Here is a 14,235-nt window from a genome sequence, read left to right as displayed (position 1 = left end):
CACTCCAGCCTGGGCAACAGAGCAAGACTCCGTCTCAAAAACAAACAAACAAACAAACAAACAAAAGACAGTGTTTCATGCATGTGGATGCATTCATAAACAATACAAAGTACTTTTCTAATGTTTTTTAACTTACATAAATGGTATCATATTGTATTAGTCTGTTCAGTCTGCCATAAAAAGCATGTTCATTCTTTTTATTTTTTTTATTTTTATTTTATTTCTTGAGATGGAGTCTCGCTGTGTCACCCAGGCTGGAGTGCAGTGGTGCAATCTCAGCTCATTGCAACCTCTGCTTCCCAGGTTCAAGTGATTCTTGTGCCTCAGCCTCCTGAGTAGCTGGGACTACAGGCACACGCCACCATGCCAGGCTAATTTTTGTATTTTTAGTAGAGACAGGGTTTCACCATGTTGGCCATGCTGGTCACGAACTCTTGACCTCCAGTGATCCGCCCACTTCAGCCTCCCAAAGTGCTTGGATTACAGGTTTGAGCCACGGCACCTGGCCATGTTCATTCTTTTTAATCAGCAAATACACTTCTAGAAATTTATTCTAAAGGAGAGAATCAGCTGGGTATGGTAGCTCCCACCTGTAATCCCAGCACTTTGGCAAGCCAGGGAAGGAGGACTGCTTGAGCCCAGAGGTTGGAGACCAGCCTGGGCAACATAGCAAGACCTCATCTCTACAAATAATTTAAAAATAAATAAATAAATAAGAGAATCATAAACATGAACAAAGATGTATATACACAGCATCACTTATAATAGTAAAAAGTTGAAAATGACCCAAATTTCTTTTTTTTGGTCATCTAATTATTTTAATGGCAATATACACTATCATCTGGATATAAAAAGTCAAGGACAAGTTCATCCTATGAAATGCTAGGCCTTGGGTCTTCTCAAATTTGTGCCACACTGGCAAAATATCTTGTCCTTTACAGAATATAGCATAACCCTAGCCAGCTACGCAGGCAATTGAGAAATAAAATACAGGATTTCCATTATTAAAGCAAGAGTGAACTGTGTTGTTGATAATATCACCAGGTTAATTAAGTATTATTAGTAATAAGAAAATAATAGGTACTTTTAAAATTCTGTCACCACTGCAAACAGATTTATCAGATGTTGGTTCAACAATATAGAATAATCTTAATATTACAAGTTTCTAATCTAATACCAATATATTATTACTATAATTTTATTAATACCATCTATGCATAGTGACTACATTTTAATGTCTTTTCTTTGGGGCTTTTTTTTTTGAGATGGAGTCTCACTCTGTCGCCCAGGCTAGACTGCCATGGCGTGATCTTGGCTCACTGCAACTTCCACCTCCCATGATCAAGCGATTCTTCTGCCTCAACCTCCTGAGTAGCTGGGATTAAAGGTGCATGCCACCACGCCTGGCTAATTTTTGTATTTTTTGTAGAGTTGGGGTTTCACCATGTTGGCCAGGTATCTCAAACTCTTGACCTCAAGTAATCCGCCCACCTTGGCCTCCCAAAGTGCTGGGATTACAGGTGTGAGCCACTGTGCCAGGCCTTTAAGACTTTTTTTAATGCATAGAGTTTTATTTTTGTTTTACATAATTATATCCTTTTTTTTTTTTTTTTTTGACAGAGTGTTGCTCTGTCATCCAGGCTGGAGTGCAGTGGCATGATCTCAGCTCACTGCAACCTCTGCCTCTCAGGTTCAAGCAATTCTCCTGCCTCAGATTCCCAAGTAGCTGAGATTACAAGCACCTGTTGCCACACCTGGCTAATTTTTGTATTTTTAGTAGAGATGGGGTTTCACCATGTTGGCCAGGCTGGTCTCAAACTCCTGACCTTATGATCCACCCACCTTGGCCTCCCAAAGTGCTGTGATTACAGGCATGAGCCACTGCACCCGGCCTTATATCCATTTGTTATATGCAGTTTTAATCTTTTTTTCTCATTACCATTGTATCATAAGCATTGTCTACATTAAACATTCTTTGTGAACATAGCATTTTATGACTAGAAAATGTTCCATGGAAGGGTTATGGCCATGGGTTATTTAACCAAACATTTAAATCTAAACATTTCTATCTCACTGTTGCTTATGCTGTTGTAATATTGGTCTTGTTGGATAAAATCACCCCTCCCCAACCCCAGCCCATCACCAAAGTTTTGGGTTACTTCATGAAACTATACATTTAAATGTGTAATTGACTGCTGAAAGGGTATAACCATTTTAAGGTATTCAACACATTTACAAATTACTCTCATGCAAGTAGTAACCAGGCTCCATTCTGCTTAGCTTCAGAGATCAGACAAGATACAAATTATTCTATTAAAATGTGTATGCCAATTTAAAATGATCTGCAATCTAAATTGGCAGAAAATACCCATTTTGCTACACTTTTGTTAATATGCATTTTTTAAAATTATACTTTAATTTCTAGGATACATGTGCATAACGTGCGGGTTTGTTACATAGGTATACATGTGCCATGGTAGTTTGCTGCACCCATCAACCCATCATCTGGGTTTTTGGGTTTTTTTTTTTTTTTTTTTTTTTTGAGATGGAGTCTTACTCTGTCGCCCGGGCTGGAGTGCAGTGGCGCAATCTCGGCTCACTGCAACCTCTGCCTCCAGGGTTCAAGCGATTCTCCTGCCTCAGCCTCCCAAGTAGCTGGGATTACAGGCGCCCGCCACTACGCCCAGCTAATTTTTTGGATTTTTAGTAGAAATGGGGTTTCACCATGTTGGCCAGGCTGGTCTTGAACTCCTGAGCTAGTGATTTGCCCGCCTCAGTCTCCCAAAGTGCTGGGATTAAGGCATGAGCCACGGTGCCTGGCCACGTCATCTAGGTTTTAAGCCCCACATGCATTAGGTATTTGTCCTAATGCTCTCCCTCCCCTTGCCGCCACCCCCTGACAGGCCCTGGTGTGTGATGTTCCCCTCCCTGTGTCCATGCGTTCTCATTGTTCAACTCCCATTTATGAGTGAGAACATGTGGTGTTTGGTTTTCTGTTCCTGTGTTAGTTTGCTGAGAATGGTGGTTTCCAGCTTCATTCATGTCCCTGAAAAGGACATGAACTCATTGTTTTTTATACCTGTGTAGTATTCCATGGTATATATGCACCACATTTTCTTTATCCAGTCTATCATTGATGGGCATTTGGGTTGGTTCCAAGTCTTTGCTATTGTGAATAGTGCTGCAATAAGCATACCTGTGCATGTGTCTTTATAGTAGAACGATTTATAATCCTTTGGGTATATCCCCAGTAATGGGATTGCTGGGTCAAATGGTATTTCTGGTTTGAGATCCTTGAGGAATCACCATACTGTCCTCCACAATGGTTGAACTAATTTACACTTCCACCAACAGTGTAAAAGTGTTCCTATTTCTCCACATCCTCTCTAGCATCTGTTGTTTCCTGACTTTTTTTTTTTTTTTTTTTGAGATGGAGTCAAGCTCTGCCTCCCGAGTTCACACCATTCTCCTGCCTCAGCCTCCTGAGTAGCTGGGACTACAGTTGCCCACCACCACACCTAGCTAATTTTTTGTATTTTTAGTAGAGACAGGGTTTCACCATGTTAGCCTGGTCGGTCTCGATCTCCTGACCTGGTGATCCACCCTTCTCAGCCTCCCAAAGTGCTGGGATTACAGGCGTGAGCCACCACGCCCAGCTTATTTCCTGACTTTTTCATGATCACCATTCTAACTGGTGTGAGATGGTATCTCATTGTGGTTTTGATTTTTATTTCTGTAATGACTAGTGTTGATTAACTATTTTTCATATGTTTGTTGGCCACATAAATGTCTTCTTTTGAGAAGTGTCTGTTCATATCCTTGCCCACTTTTTGATGGGATTGTTTGTTTTTTCCCTGTAAATTTGTTTAAGTTCCTTGTAGATTCTGGATATTAGACCTCTGTCAGATGGATAGATTGCATAAACTTTCTCCCAATCTGTAGGTTGCCTGTTCCCTCTGATGGTAGTTTCTTTTGCTGTGCAGAAGCTCTTTAGCTTAATTAGACCCCATTTGTCGTTTTTGGCTTTTGTTGCAGTTGCTTTTGGTGTTTTAGTCATGAAGTCTTTGCCCATGCCTATGTCCTGAATGGTATTGCCTAGGTTTTCTTCTAGGGTTTTTAATTGTTTTAGGTTTTATGTTTCACTCTTTAATCCATCTTGAGTTAATTTTTGTATAAGGTTTAAGGAAGGGGTCCAGTTTCAGTTTTCTGCATATGGCTAGCCAGTTTTCCCAACACCATTTATTAAATAGGGAATCCTTTCCCTATTGCTTGTTTTTGTCAGGTTTGTCGAAGATCAGATGGTTGTAGATGTATGATGTTATTTCTGAGGCCTCTGTTCTGTTCCGTTGGTCTATATATCTGTTTTGGTAAGAGTACCATGCTGTTTTTATTATTGTAGCCATGTAGTATAGTTTGAAGTCAGGTAGTGTGATGCCTCCATCTTTGTTCTTTTTGCTTAGGATTGTCTTGGCTATGTGGGCTCTTTTTTTGGTTCCATAGGAACCTTAAAGTAGTTTTTTCTAGCTCTGTGAAGAAAGTCAATGGTAGCTTGATGGGAATAGAATTGAATCTATAAATTACTTTGGGCAGTATGGCCATTTTCATGATATTGATTCTTCCTATCCCACGATACTGATTCTTCCTATCCATGAGCATGGAATGTTTTTCCATTTGTTTGTGTCCTCTCTTATTTCCTTGAGCAGTGGTTTGTAGTTCTCCTTGAAGATGTCCTTCAGGTCCCTTGTAAGTTGTATTCCTAGGTATTTTATTTTCTTTGTAGCAATTGTGAATGGGAGTTCACTCATGATTTGGCTCTCTGTTTGTCTATTATTGGTGTATAGGAATGCTTGTAATTTTTGTACATTGATTTTGTATTCTGAGACTTTGCTGAAGTTGCTTATCAGCTTAAGGAGATTTTGGCTGAGACAATGGGGTTTTCTAAATATACAATCATGTCATCTGCAAACAGAGACAATTTGACTTCCTCTCTTCCTATTTGAATACCCTTTATTTCGTTCTCTTGCCTGATTGCCCTCGCCAGAACTTCCAATACTATGTTGAATAGGAATGGTGAGAGAGGGCATCCTTGTCTTGTGCTGGTTTTCAAAGGGAATCCTTTCAGCTTTTGCCCATTCAGTATGATATTGGCTATGGGTTTTTCATAAATTGACCTTATTATTTTGAGATATTTCCATCAATACCTAGTTTATTGAGTGTTTTTAGCATAAAGAGGTGTTGAATTTTATCAAGGGCCTTTTCTGCATCTATTGAGATAGTTATGTGGTTTTTGTCATTGGTTCTGTTTATGTGGTGGATTATGTTTATTGATTTGCATATGTTGAACCAGCCTTGCATCCCAGGGATGAAGCCAACTTGATTGTGGTGGATAAGCTTTTTGATGTACTGCTGGATTCAGTTTGCAAATGTTTTATTGAGGATTTTTGCATCAATGTTCATCAGGGATATTGGCCTGAAATTTTCTTATTTGTTGTGTCTCTGCTGGTTGTGGTATCAGGATGATGCTGGCCTCATGAAATGAGTTAGGGAGGAGTCCCTTTTTTTCTATTGTTTGGAATAGTTTCAGAAGGAATGGTACCACCTCTTCTTTGTACCTCTGGTAGAATTCGGCTGTGAATCCATCTGGTCCTAGGCTTTTTTTAGTCAGTAGGTGATTAATTACTGCCTCAATTTCAGAACTTGTTATTGGTCTATTCAGGGATTCGACTTCTTCCTGGTTTAGTCTTGGGAGGGTGTATGTGTCCATGAATTTATCCATTTCTTCTAGATTTTCTAGTTTATTTGCATAGAGGTATTTATAGTATTATCTGATGGTAGTTTGTATTTCTGTGGGATTCGTGCTGATATCCCCTTTATCATTTTTAATTGCATCTATTTGCATCTATTTGATTCTTCTCTCTTTTCTTCTTTATTAGTCTGGGTAGTGGTCCATTTTGTTAATCTTTTCAAAAAACCAGCTCCTGGATTTTTTGAAGGGTTTTTCATGTCTGTATCTCCTTTAGTTTTGCTCTAATCTTAGTTATTTCTTATTTTCTGCTAGCTTTTGAATTTGTTTGTTCTTTCTTCTCTAGTTCTTTTAATTGTGATGTTAGGGTATCAATTTTAGATCTTTCCCATTTTCTGATGTGGGAATTTAGTGCTGTAAATTTCCCTCTTAACACTGCTTTAGCTGTGTCCCTGAGATTCTGGTACATTGTGTCTTTGTTCTCATTGGTTTCAAAGAACTTATTTATTTCTGCCTTAATTTTGTTATTTACCCAATAGTCATTCAGGAGCAGGTTGTTCAGTTTCCATATAGTTGTGCAGTTTCAAATGAGTTTCTTAATCCTGAGTTCTAATTTGATTGCACTGTGGTCCAAGAGACTGTTCATTATGATTTCTGTTATTTTGCATTTTCTGAGGAGTGCTTTACTTCCAATTATGTTGTTGATTTTAGAATAAGTGCTACCTGATGCTGAGAAGAATGTATATTCTGTTGATTTGGAGTGGAGAGTTCTGTAGATGTCTATTAGGTCCACTTGGTGCAGAGCAGAGTTCAATCCTGAATATCTTTGTTAATTTTCTGTCTCATTGATCTGTCTAATATTGACAGGGGGTTGTTAAAGTCTCCCAGTATTATTGTATGGGAGTCTAAGTCTCTTTGTAGGTCTCTAAGAACTTGCTTTATGAATCTCCTGTATTGGGTGCACATATATTTAGGATATTTGGATAGTTAGCTCTTCTTGTTGCATTGATCCCTTTAACATTATGTAATGCCCTTCTTTGTCTTTTTTGATCTTTGTTGGTTGAAAGTCTGTTTTATCAGAGACTAGAATTGCAACCCCTGCTTTTTTTTGCTTTCCATTTGCTTGGTAAATATTCCTCCATTTGTTTATTTTGAGCCTATGCATATGAGATGGGTCTCCGGGATACAGCACACCGATGGGTCTTGACTCTTTATCCAATTTGCCAGTTTGTGTCTTTTAATTGGGGCATTTAGCCTATTTACATAAGGTTAATATTGTTATGTGTGAATTTGATCCTGTCATCATGATGCTAGCTGATTATTTTGCACATTACTTGATGCAGTTTCTTCATAGTGTCATTGGTCTTTCCATTTTGGTATGTTTTTGCAGTGGCTGTTACCAGTTTTTCCTTTCCATATTTAGTGCTTCCTTCAGGAGCTCTTGTAAGGCAAGCCTGGTGGTGACACAATCCCTCAGCATTTGCTTGTGTGTAAAGGATTATTTCTCCTTCACTTATGAAGCTTAGTTTGGTTGGATATGAAATTCTGAGTTGAAAATTCTTTTCTTTAAGGTTGTTGAATATTGGCCCCCACTCTCTCCTGGCTTATCCTATGGGGTTTCTGCCGAGAGATCCGCTGTCAGTCTGATGGGCTTCCCTTTATAGGTAACCTGACCTATAAAGGTTTGTCTCTGGCTGCCCCTAATATTTTTTCCTTCATTTCAACCTTGGAGAATCTGATGATTATGTATCTTGGGGTTGCTCTTCTCGAGGAGTATCTTAGTGGCATTCTCTGTATTTCCTGAATTTGAATGTTGGCCTATCTTGCTAGGTTGGGGAAGTTCTCCTGGATAATATCCTGAAGTGTGTTTTCCAACTTGGTTCCATTCTCCCCATCACTTTCAGGTACACCAACCAATTGTAGGTTTGGTCTTTTCACATAGTCCCATATTTCTTGGAGGCTTTATTCATTCCTTTTCATTCTTTTTCTCTAATCTTGTCTTCACAAGTTTTCATTAAGTTGATCTTCAATCTCTGATATCCTTTCTTCCGCTTGATCAGTCTAGCTATTGATATTGGTGTATGCTTCATGAAGTTCTTGTGCTGTGTTTTTCAGCTCCATTAGGTCATTCATGTTCTTCTTTAAACTGGTATTCTAGTTAGCAGTTCCTGTAACCTTTTGTCAGGGTTCTTAGCTTCCTTGCATTGGGTTAGAAGATCCTCCTTTAGCTCAGAAGAGTTTGTTATTACCCACCTTCTGAAGCCTATTTCTGTCAATTCGTCAAACTCATTCTTCATCCAGTTTTGTGCCCTTGCTGTAGAGGAGCTGCAATCCTTTGGAGGAGAAGAGGCATTCTGGTTTTTGGAATTTTCAGCCTTTTTGTGCTGGTTTTTCCTCATCTTCATGGATTTATCTACTTTTCATCTTTGATGCTGATGGCCTTTTGATGGAGTTTTTCTGTGGGTGCCCTTTTTGTTGATGTGACGTTATTGCTTTCTGTTTGTTAGTTTTACTTCAACAGTCAGGCCCCTCTTCTGCAGGTCTGCTGGAGTTTGCTGGAGGTCCACTCCAGACCCTGTTTGCCTGGGTTATCACTGGCAGAGGCTGCAGAACAGCAAAGATTGCTGCCTGCTCCTTCTTCTGGAAGCTTTGTCCCAGAGGGGCACTCGCCTGATGCCACTTGGATCTCTCCTGTGTGAAGTGTCTGCCGACCCCTGCTGGGAGGTGTCTGCAGTCAGGAAGCACTGGGGTCAGGGACCCACTTGAGAAGGCAGTCTGTCCCTTAGCAGAGCTCGAGAACTGTGCTGGGAGATCTTTTGCTCTCTTCAGAGCTGGCAGGCAGGAATGTTTAAGTCTGCTGAAGCTGTGCCCACAGCCACCCCGTCCCCCAGGTGCTCTGTCCCAGGGAGTTGGGAGTTTGATCTATAAGCCCCTGACTGGGGCTGCTGGCTTTCTTTCAGAGATGCCCTGCCCAGTGAGGAGGAATCTAGAGAGGCAGTCTGGCCACAGCTGCTTTGCCGCACTGCAGTGAGTTCCACACCGTTCAAACTTCCCAGAGGTTTACTTAACACTGTGAGGGGAGAACTGCCTACTCAAGTCTCAGTAATGGCAGACGCGCCTCCCCCTACCAAGCTCGAGTGTCCCAGGTTGACTTCAGACTTTTGTGCTGGCAGTGAGAATTTCAAGCCAGGGGATCTTAGCTTGCTGGGCTACTTGGAGATGGGACCCACTGAGCGAGACCACTTGGCTCCATGGCTTCAGCCCCCTTTCCAGGGGAGTGAATGGTTCTGTCTCGCTGGGGTTCCAGGCTCCACTGGGGTACAAAAAAAAAAAAAAAAAAAAAAAAACTCCCGGAGCTAGCTCGGTGTCTGCCCAAACAGCTGCCCAGTTTTGTGCTTGAAACCCAGGGCACTGGTGGCATAGGCACCCGAGGGAATCTCCTAGCCTGCAGGTTGTGAAGACCATGGGAAAAGCATAGTATCTGGGTTGGAGTGCATCATTCCTCACAGCACAGTCCCTCATGGCTTCCCTTGGCTAGGGGAGGGAGTTCCCCGACCCCTTGCACTTCCTGCGTGAGGCAACACCCCACCCTGCTTCTGCTCATGCTCTGTGGGCTGTACTCACTGTCTAACCGGTCCCAATGAGATGAACAAGTACCTCAGGAGGAAATGCAGAAATCACCCTCCTTCTGTGTTGGTCTTGCTGGGAGCTGCAGACGGGAGCTGTTCCTATTCAGCCATCTTGCCAGATGAGGTACCTATAATAGTCAAATTCATAGAAACAGAAAGAATAGAGGTTGCCAGGGGCTGGGGATAGAAGGCAGTAAGGAGTTATTATTTAATGGGAACAGAGCTTCTGTTTTGGATAATGAAGTTCTAGAAATGAAAAGTAGTTGGTATGGGCTACATGTTTGTGTTCCTCAAAATTCATACGTTGAAACTCTCATTTTATCATTTTTAAAGACTAATTTGAAAGGCATGAAATGTTCTTATTTTCATGGCTTTAATTAGTAGGGATATTGAAAAAATTGTCCATTTCTGTTAAGCATAGCATTTCCTCTTTGGGGAAGTTTCTGTTGTGTCTCTTCTTTACTCATCTGTTGGCTTATTTGTTTTTCTTAAAGATTTGTATTAATTGAAATACAATTATACATGGTTCTTTTTTTGTTATAATTACTTCAAATGTGTTTTCCTCTTAAGTTTGGGTAAGTTTTTTTTCTTTTTTTAAGGAAATTTAATTAATTTTTTATTTGTATAGATTTAGGAATACAAGTGCAGTTGTGTTACATGGGTATGTTGTGTGTGGTAAAGTCTGGGCTTTGAAGTATACTCATCACCCAAATAGTGTATGTTGTACCCAACAGGTTGTATTTCATCGTTCACTTGCCTCCCACCCTCCCAACTTTTGGAGTCACCAGTGTCTGTTACTCTACTCTATATGTCTGTGTGTACCCATCATTTAGCTCCCACTTATAAATGAGAACATGTGGTTTTTGACTTTCTGTTGCTGAGTAAGAAAATGACCTAAATTTCTAATGAGTGTTGTTAATTAAATTATCTATGATACATCCTTTTTCTAAAATATTATCTGTTGAAAGTGATGATAACATTTATTCATTTTATCATTCAGCAAACCTTTTAGTGCATAAGATCATTCATCCACTGAAAATGGTGATGTAATTTATTAATTTCATCATTCAACAAATATTTGAGTGCATACTATGTGGCAGACACTGTTCTACAGCAGATAAACAATGGTAAAAAATACAAAGGCCCAGCATACATTCCAGCTTTATATTTATTCACATTTTCACAACATATTCTACATGAAAAGGCAGATTTAAAAAGAGCAAACATAGTTAGATTCTATTTGTATAAAATTTATATAATAAAATATAAAGATTAAAATTGTGAATCTATGCATTTTCCCTAGTGAGAAATATGGATGGATGTTCATGAAAATGTTTATAGTGGTTTTTCTTGGATTCCAGAATTTGGGAATGATTTTTACATTCAACTTAATCATTTCTCTCATTTATTTTAAAGTATTTTTATATTAGTATGAAATAAGATTAAAGATCAAAGCAGGAGACTCTGTCACATTAGTGATATTGACTTGATGAAACCTCAAGTGCAGCACTCACTATGAAATATTATGTCATATGATGTTATAACTCCTTAGCCATAAGTTTATATTAACATAGCATTATCTTTTCTGGGTAATAATTTAATTTAATATAATTACAGGATGGAATCAAACAATATGCAAATACTTCAGTGCCTGCTATCAAAACTGCTTTACTCAGTGATTCCTTCCTAGGCCTCCAACCATATGGCCGACAGGTAAGCATGCAAGATGGTGCAGACCTCATTTCCCCGCTAGAGCATTGGATAGTGGAATGCAGTAACTCAGTCATTGTACAGTACTAGAAATGTGTTTGTTTGAAAATAAGCCTACAATTATAATAGTAGGAGAGATTGAAGGGAGTTTCTTTGAGCCTTCATTAAAATTTCAGCCAATCCCAGATAGTTTAATAAAGAAAAATAACTTCTTGAGATACATGAGGAAGACTTAAATTGCAGAAGTTGAAGTGATCATCTTGTTGGAAAAGAAAATAAGACAGATACAGTATAATAGAACAAGATGGAATATATATAGGATGTTGTATTCTTGAGTTAAAAAATGACAGAAGAATGTCAAATGCTTAGTCTCAAATTTTTAATTTTTTGAAGTAGTCATAAAATTAACCATACATGACCATCCACCAATACATTATTGTTTCTGTGTTTACATGTACATTTATAACTAGTACATTACTGTTACTTCCCTGAAATGTCGTATGTTTAACTTATGTCTATTTCTGATGACTTGTATTGAAAGCATTTGTATCTTAGGGTAATACTAACTCAAGAAACAATCTTTTTGGCATTTAGGAATGTCAAATAAGTTCAGTTACCCAGCTAAGATAACTGGCTAACTATGAAGCTATTATTGAGAGAAGAGAAATATCCAATTTTATGGAACTGTATACTGAAAGAGATATCTAAAAGCATATGATACCTAGCAAATAATACCATTCATTAGCAAATGACTAGCATTAAATTTTAGAAACACAGTGTGAAAGGGGGAAACGTCCAGTTAGAGATATCAGGGTCCAGTTAGAGATATCAGGCTGCTTCTTTTTTTTTTTTTTTTTTTTTTTTTTTGAGACAGGGTCTTGCTCTGTCACCCAGGCTGGAGTGCAGTGGTACGATAACTCTTTGCAGGTTAAAGGGTGCAAGGGCTCTTTGCAGCCTCAACTTCCTAGGCTCAAGGAATCCTCCCACTTCAGCCTCCCAAGTAGCTGGGACTACAGGTGCACACCACCATGCCTGGCTAATTTTTTGTATTTTTTATAGAGATGAGGTTTCGCCATGTTGCCCAGGCTGGTCTCAAACTCCTGGGCTTGCGCAATCCTCCCACCTTAGCCTTCCAAAGTGCTAGGATTACAGGTGTGAGGTAACAGGCTTCTAATCTTTTTTTTTATCACAAGTCAGTATTATCTTGAAACCTGGATATAATCACATAATTTCCTTTGAGCCTCTTACCTTATCGGTTAAAAAGAGAGAGAGAGAAAGGGATGATGATGATGATGGTGGTGATGATGATGCTATCTTGTCATATTCAAGATTTTTGTAGGAAACTAAAAAACTTTTAGAAACCAAAGATATTTTATAAATATAAATGTAGCTTATAATGATTTCTGTTTAAAGTATACATGTTGAATTACTTTAGCAATTTGTAAAGTAATAATACACTGACATTTTGTAAATGTAGATGCCCTATAGAGTCGTTCCTCAGTGTCCATAGTGGGGTGGTTCCAAGACTGCCTGCAGATACCAAAATCTGAAGATGCTCAAGTCCCTGATATAAAACAACATGGTATTTGCATATAACCTATCCATATCCTCCCATATACTTCGAATCATCTCTAGATTACATATATTACCTAAGTATTATACTATAGCATAAGTAAATGCTATGTAAATAGTTATACTGTATATTTTATTTGTATTATTTTTTGTTGATTTTTAAAAATATTTTTGATCTGCAATTGGGTTGAATCTGCAGATGCAGAACCTGTGGATGTGAAGGGCTAACTGTATATGCATTTGTTTTAGATAGATTTTGCACATTGAAGAATTATAATGAATCCAAATGCAAAGTTACTCTCCCCCTAAAACTTGATTTACAGTCAAATTGAATATATAAAGATCTTTCCTAAGCACTAAATTTACAATCAAATTAAATATATAAAGATGACTGAATAGCTGTCAATATATCTGTAAAGCTTTTGTTGACATTGATTCACTGAGAAACAGAATATCACCACCCTCACGTTCCCACCTCACCTCCTCCCTGCAAACCAGGGAATTTAAACATTTTGTCAAGGCTATGGAAGAAAATACACTTACTTTATCATAAATATTTTTATGAAAATGGACTAAGGTAGGTTGATAATAATTTGTGGTACCCAGTTAAAAGGTGACCTGGGTACATTCAGTTGGTAAAAATTCATATCATTATAAACTTGTGATGTGCACTTTTCTTTATGTGTGTTATACTTTAATAAAAATTTAAATGAAGAGGCTGATAGAAGACATCTTATCTTCAGTTTATTTCCTAAAGCAAACATTTCAGAATTAACTTTGAAAATTGCTTTTTTTAGCCAACCTGGTGCTACTCAAAGTATATAGAAGCCTTAGAACAGGAGAGAATTCTTCTTAAGATCCAAGAAGAACTAGAAAAAAAGTTGTTTGCAGGTAATTTTTGCCTTTTGCCTACAGGTTTACTTTTTTATCTTTTATCACAGATTAATTTTAGAAGACTTTGCCAATATTTACTTTACTGTTTTTCTTATCTCTTTTATTTTCGTGCAGGCTTGCAACCTCTCACAAATTTTAAGGCTAGCTCTTCAACTATGTCTTTGAAAAAGAATATGTCTGCCCACAGCAGCCAGAGTGAGTTCCCAGTGTAGTCTATCTTCAGTTCTTTCTTTCTTTTTGTTGGAGTTTTGCCTCTCACCTGGCCATTCAGAATGTACAGGGAGGAAGGGGTGAGGACCAACCCCTCCACCCTATTCTGCCCCCCAACTTAGGAGAATTTCTCCGTGTGTGTGAGTCCTGCTTCTCTCTGTCTCTGTTCCTCTCCTCTGCTAAGGAGGAAAGACTAAATATATACATAAAACTTCATGTCTTTTCCAGAGTGACAGCATTCTTGTGTTTACATCCTGCTGCTGATAGGTTCAAGGTACGTCATAGTCTGAATGTTGGTTGGTCCCACACATGTCCTCGTAATACACTCATTCATGTACATGCACGCATGCACACACACAGCATACCACACATATAACATGTCCCACTAATAAATTGATGGGGAGGAGAGCCTTGCCTCCCTTTTGAATGGCACAGTCTCCTAAGAAGTAAGGCCTCTGGAGAGTGATCATGTATTGC

General features: G+C 38.8%; 1 protein-coding gene across 21 annotated transcripts in view; it reads left to right on the top strand.

Moving 5' to 3' along the window:
• Positions 1-14,235, top strand: part of RGS22 (regulator of G protein signaling 22) — a 173,232-nt gene that overhangs the window by 130,974 nt on the left and 28,023 nt on the right. For all 21 annotated transcript variants that reach the window (XR_001720326.4, XM_016959721.4, XM_016959719.3 and 18 more), the window contains 4 exons: positions 10,990-11,085; positions 13,452-13,545; positions 13,663-13,743; positions 13,987-14,032. Coding sequence is in view for 20 of the 21 variants with exons in the window: in XM_016959721.4 (XP_016815210.1) it covers positions 10,990-11,085; positions 13,452-13,545; positions 13,663-13,743; positions 13,987-13,991 (276 nt within the window). In the remaining variant the exon portion in view is untranslated. The remainder of the gene's footprint in view (positions 1-10,989; positions 11,086-13,451; positions 13,546-13,662; positions 13,744-13,986; positions 14,033-14,235) is intronic.

The sequence above is a fragment of the Pan troglodytes genome, chromosome 7, assembly GCF_028858775.2.
Source record: "Pan troglodytes isolate AG18354 chromosome 7, NHGRI_mPanTro3-v2.0_pri, whole genome shotgun sequence".
In the NCBI taxonomy this organism is placed as follows: domain Eukaryota; kingdom Metazoa; phylum Chordata; class Mammalia; order Primates; family Hominidae; genus Pan; species Pan troglodytes.
Note: the sequence above shows the minus strand (reverse complement) of the source record. Positions and strands in the feature narration are given on the sequence as shown.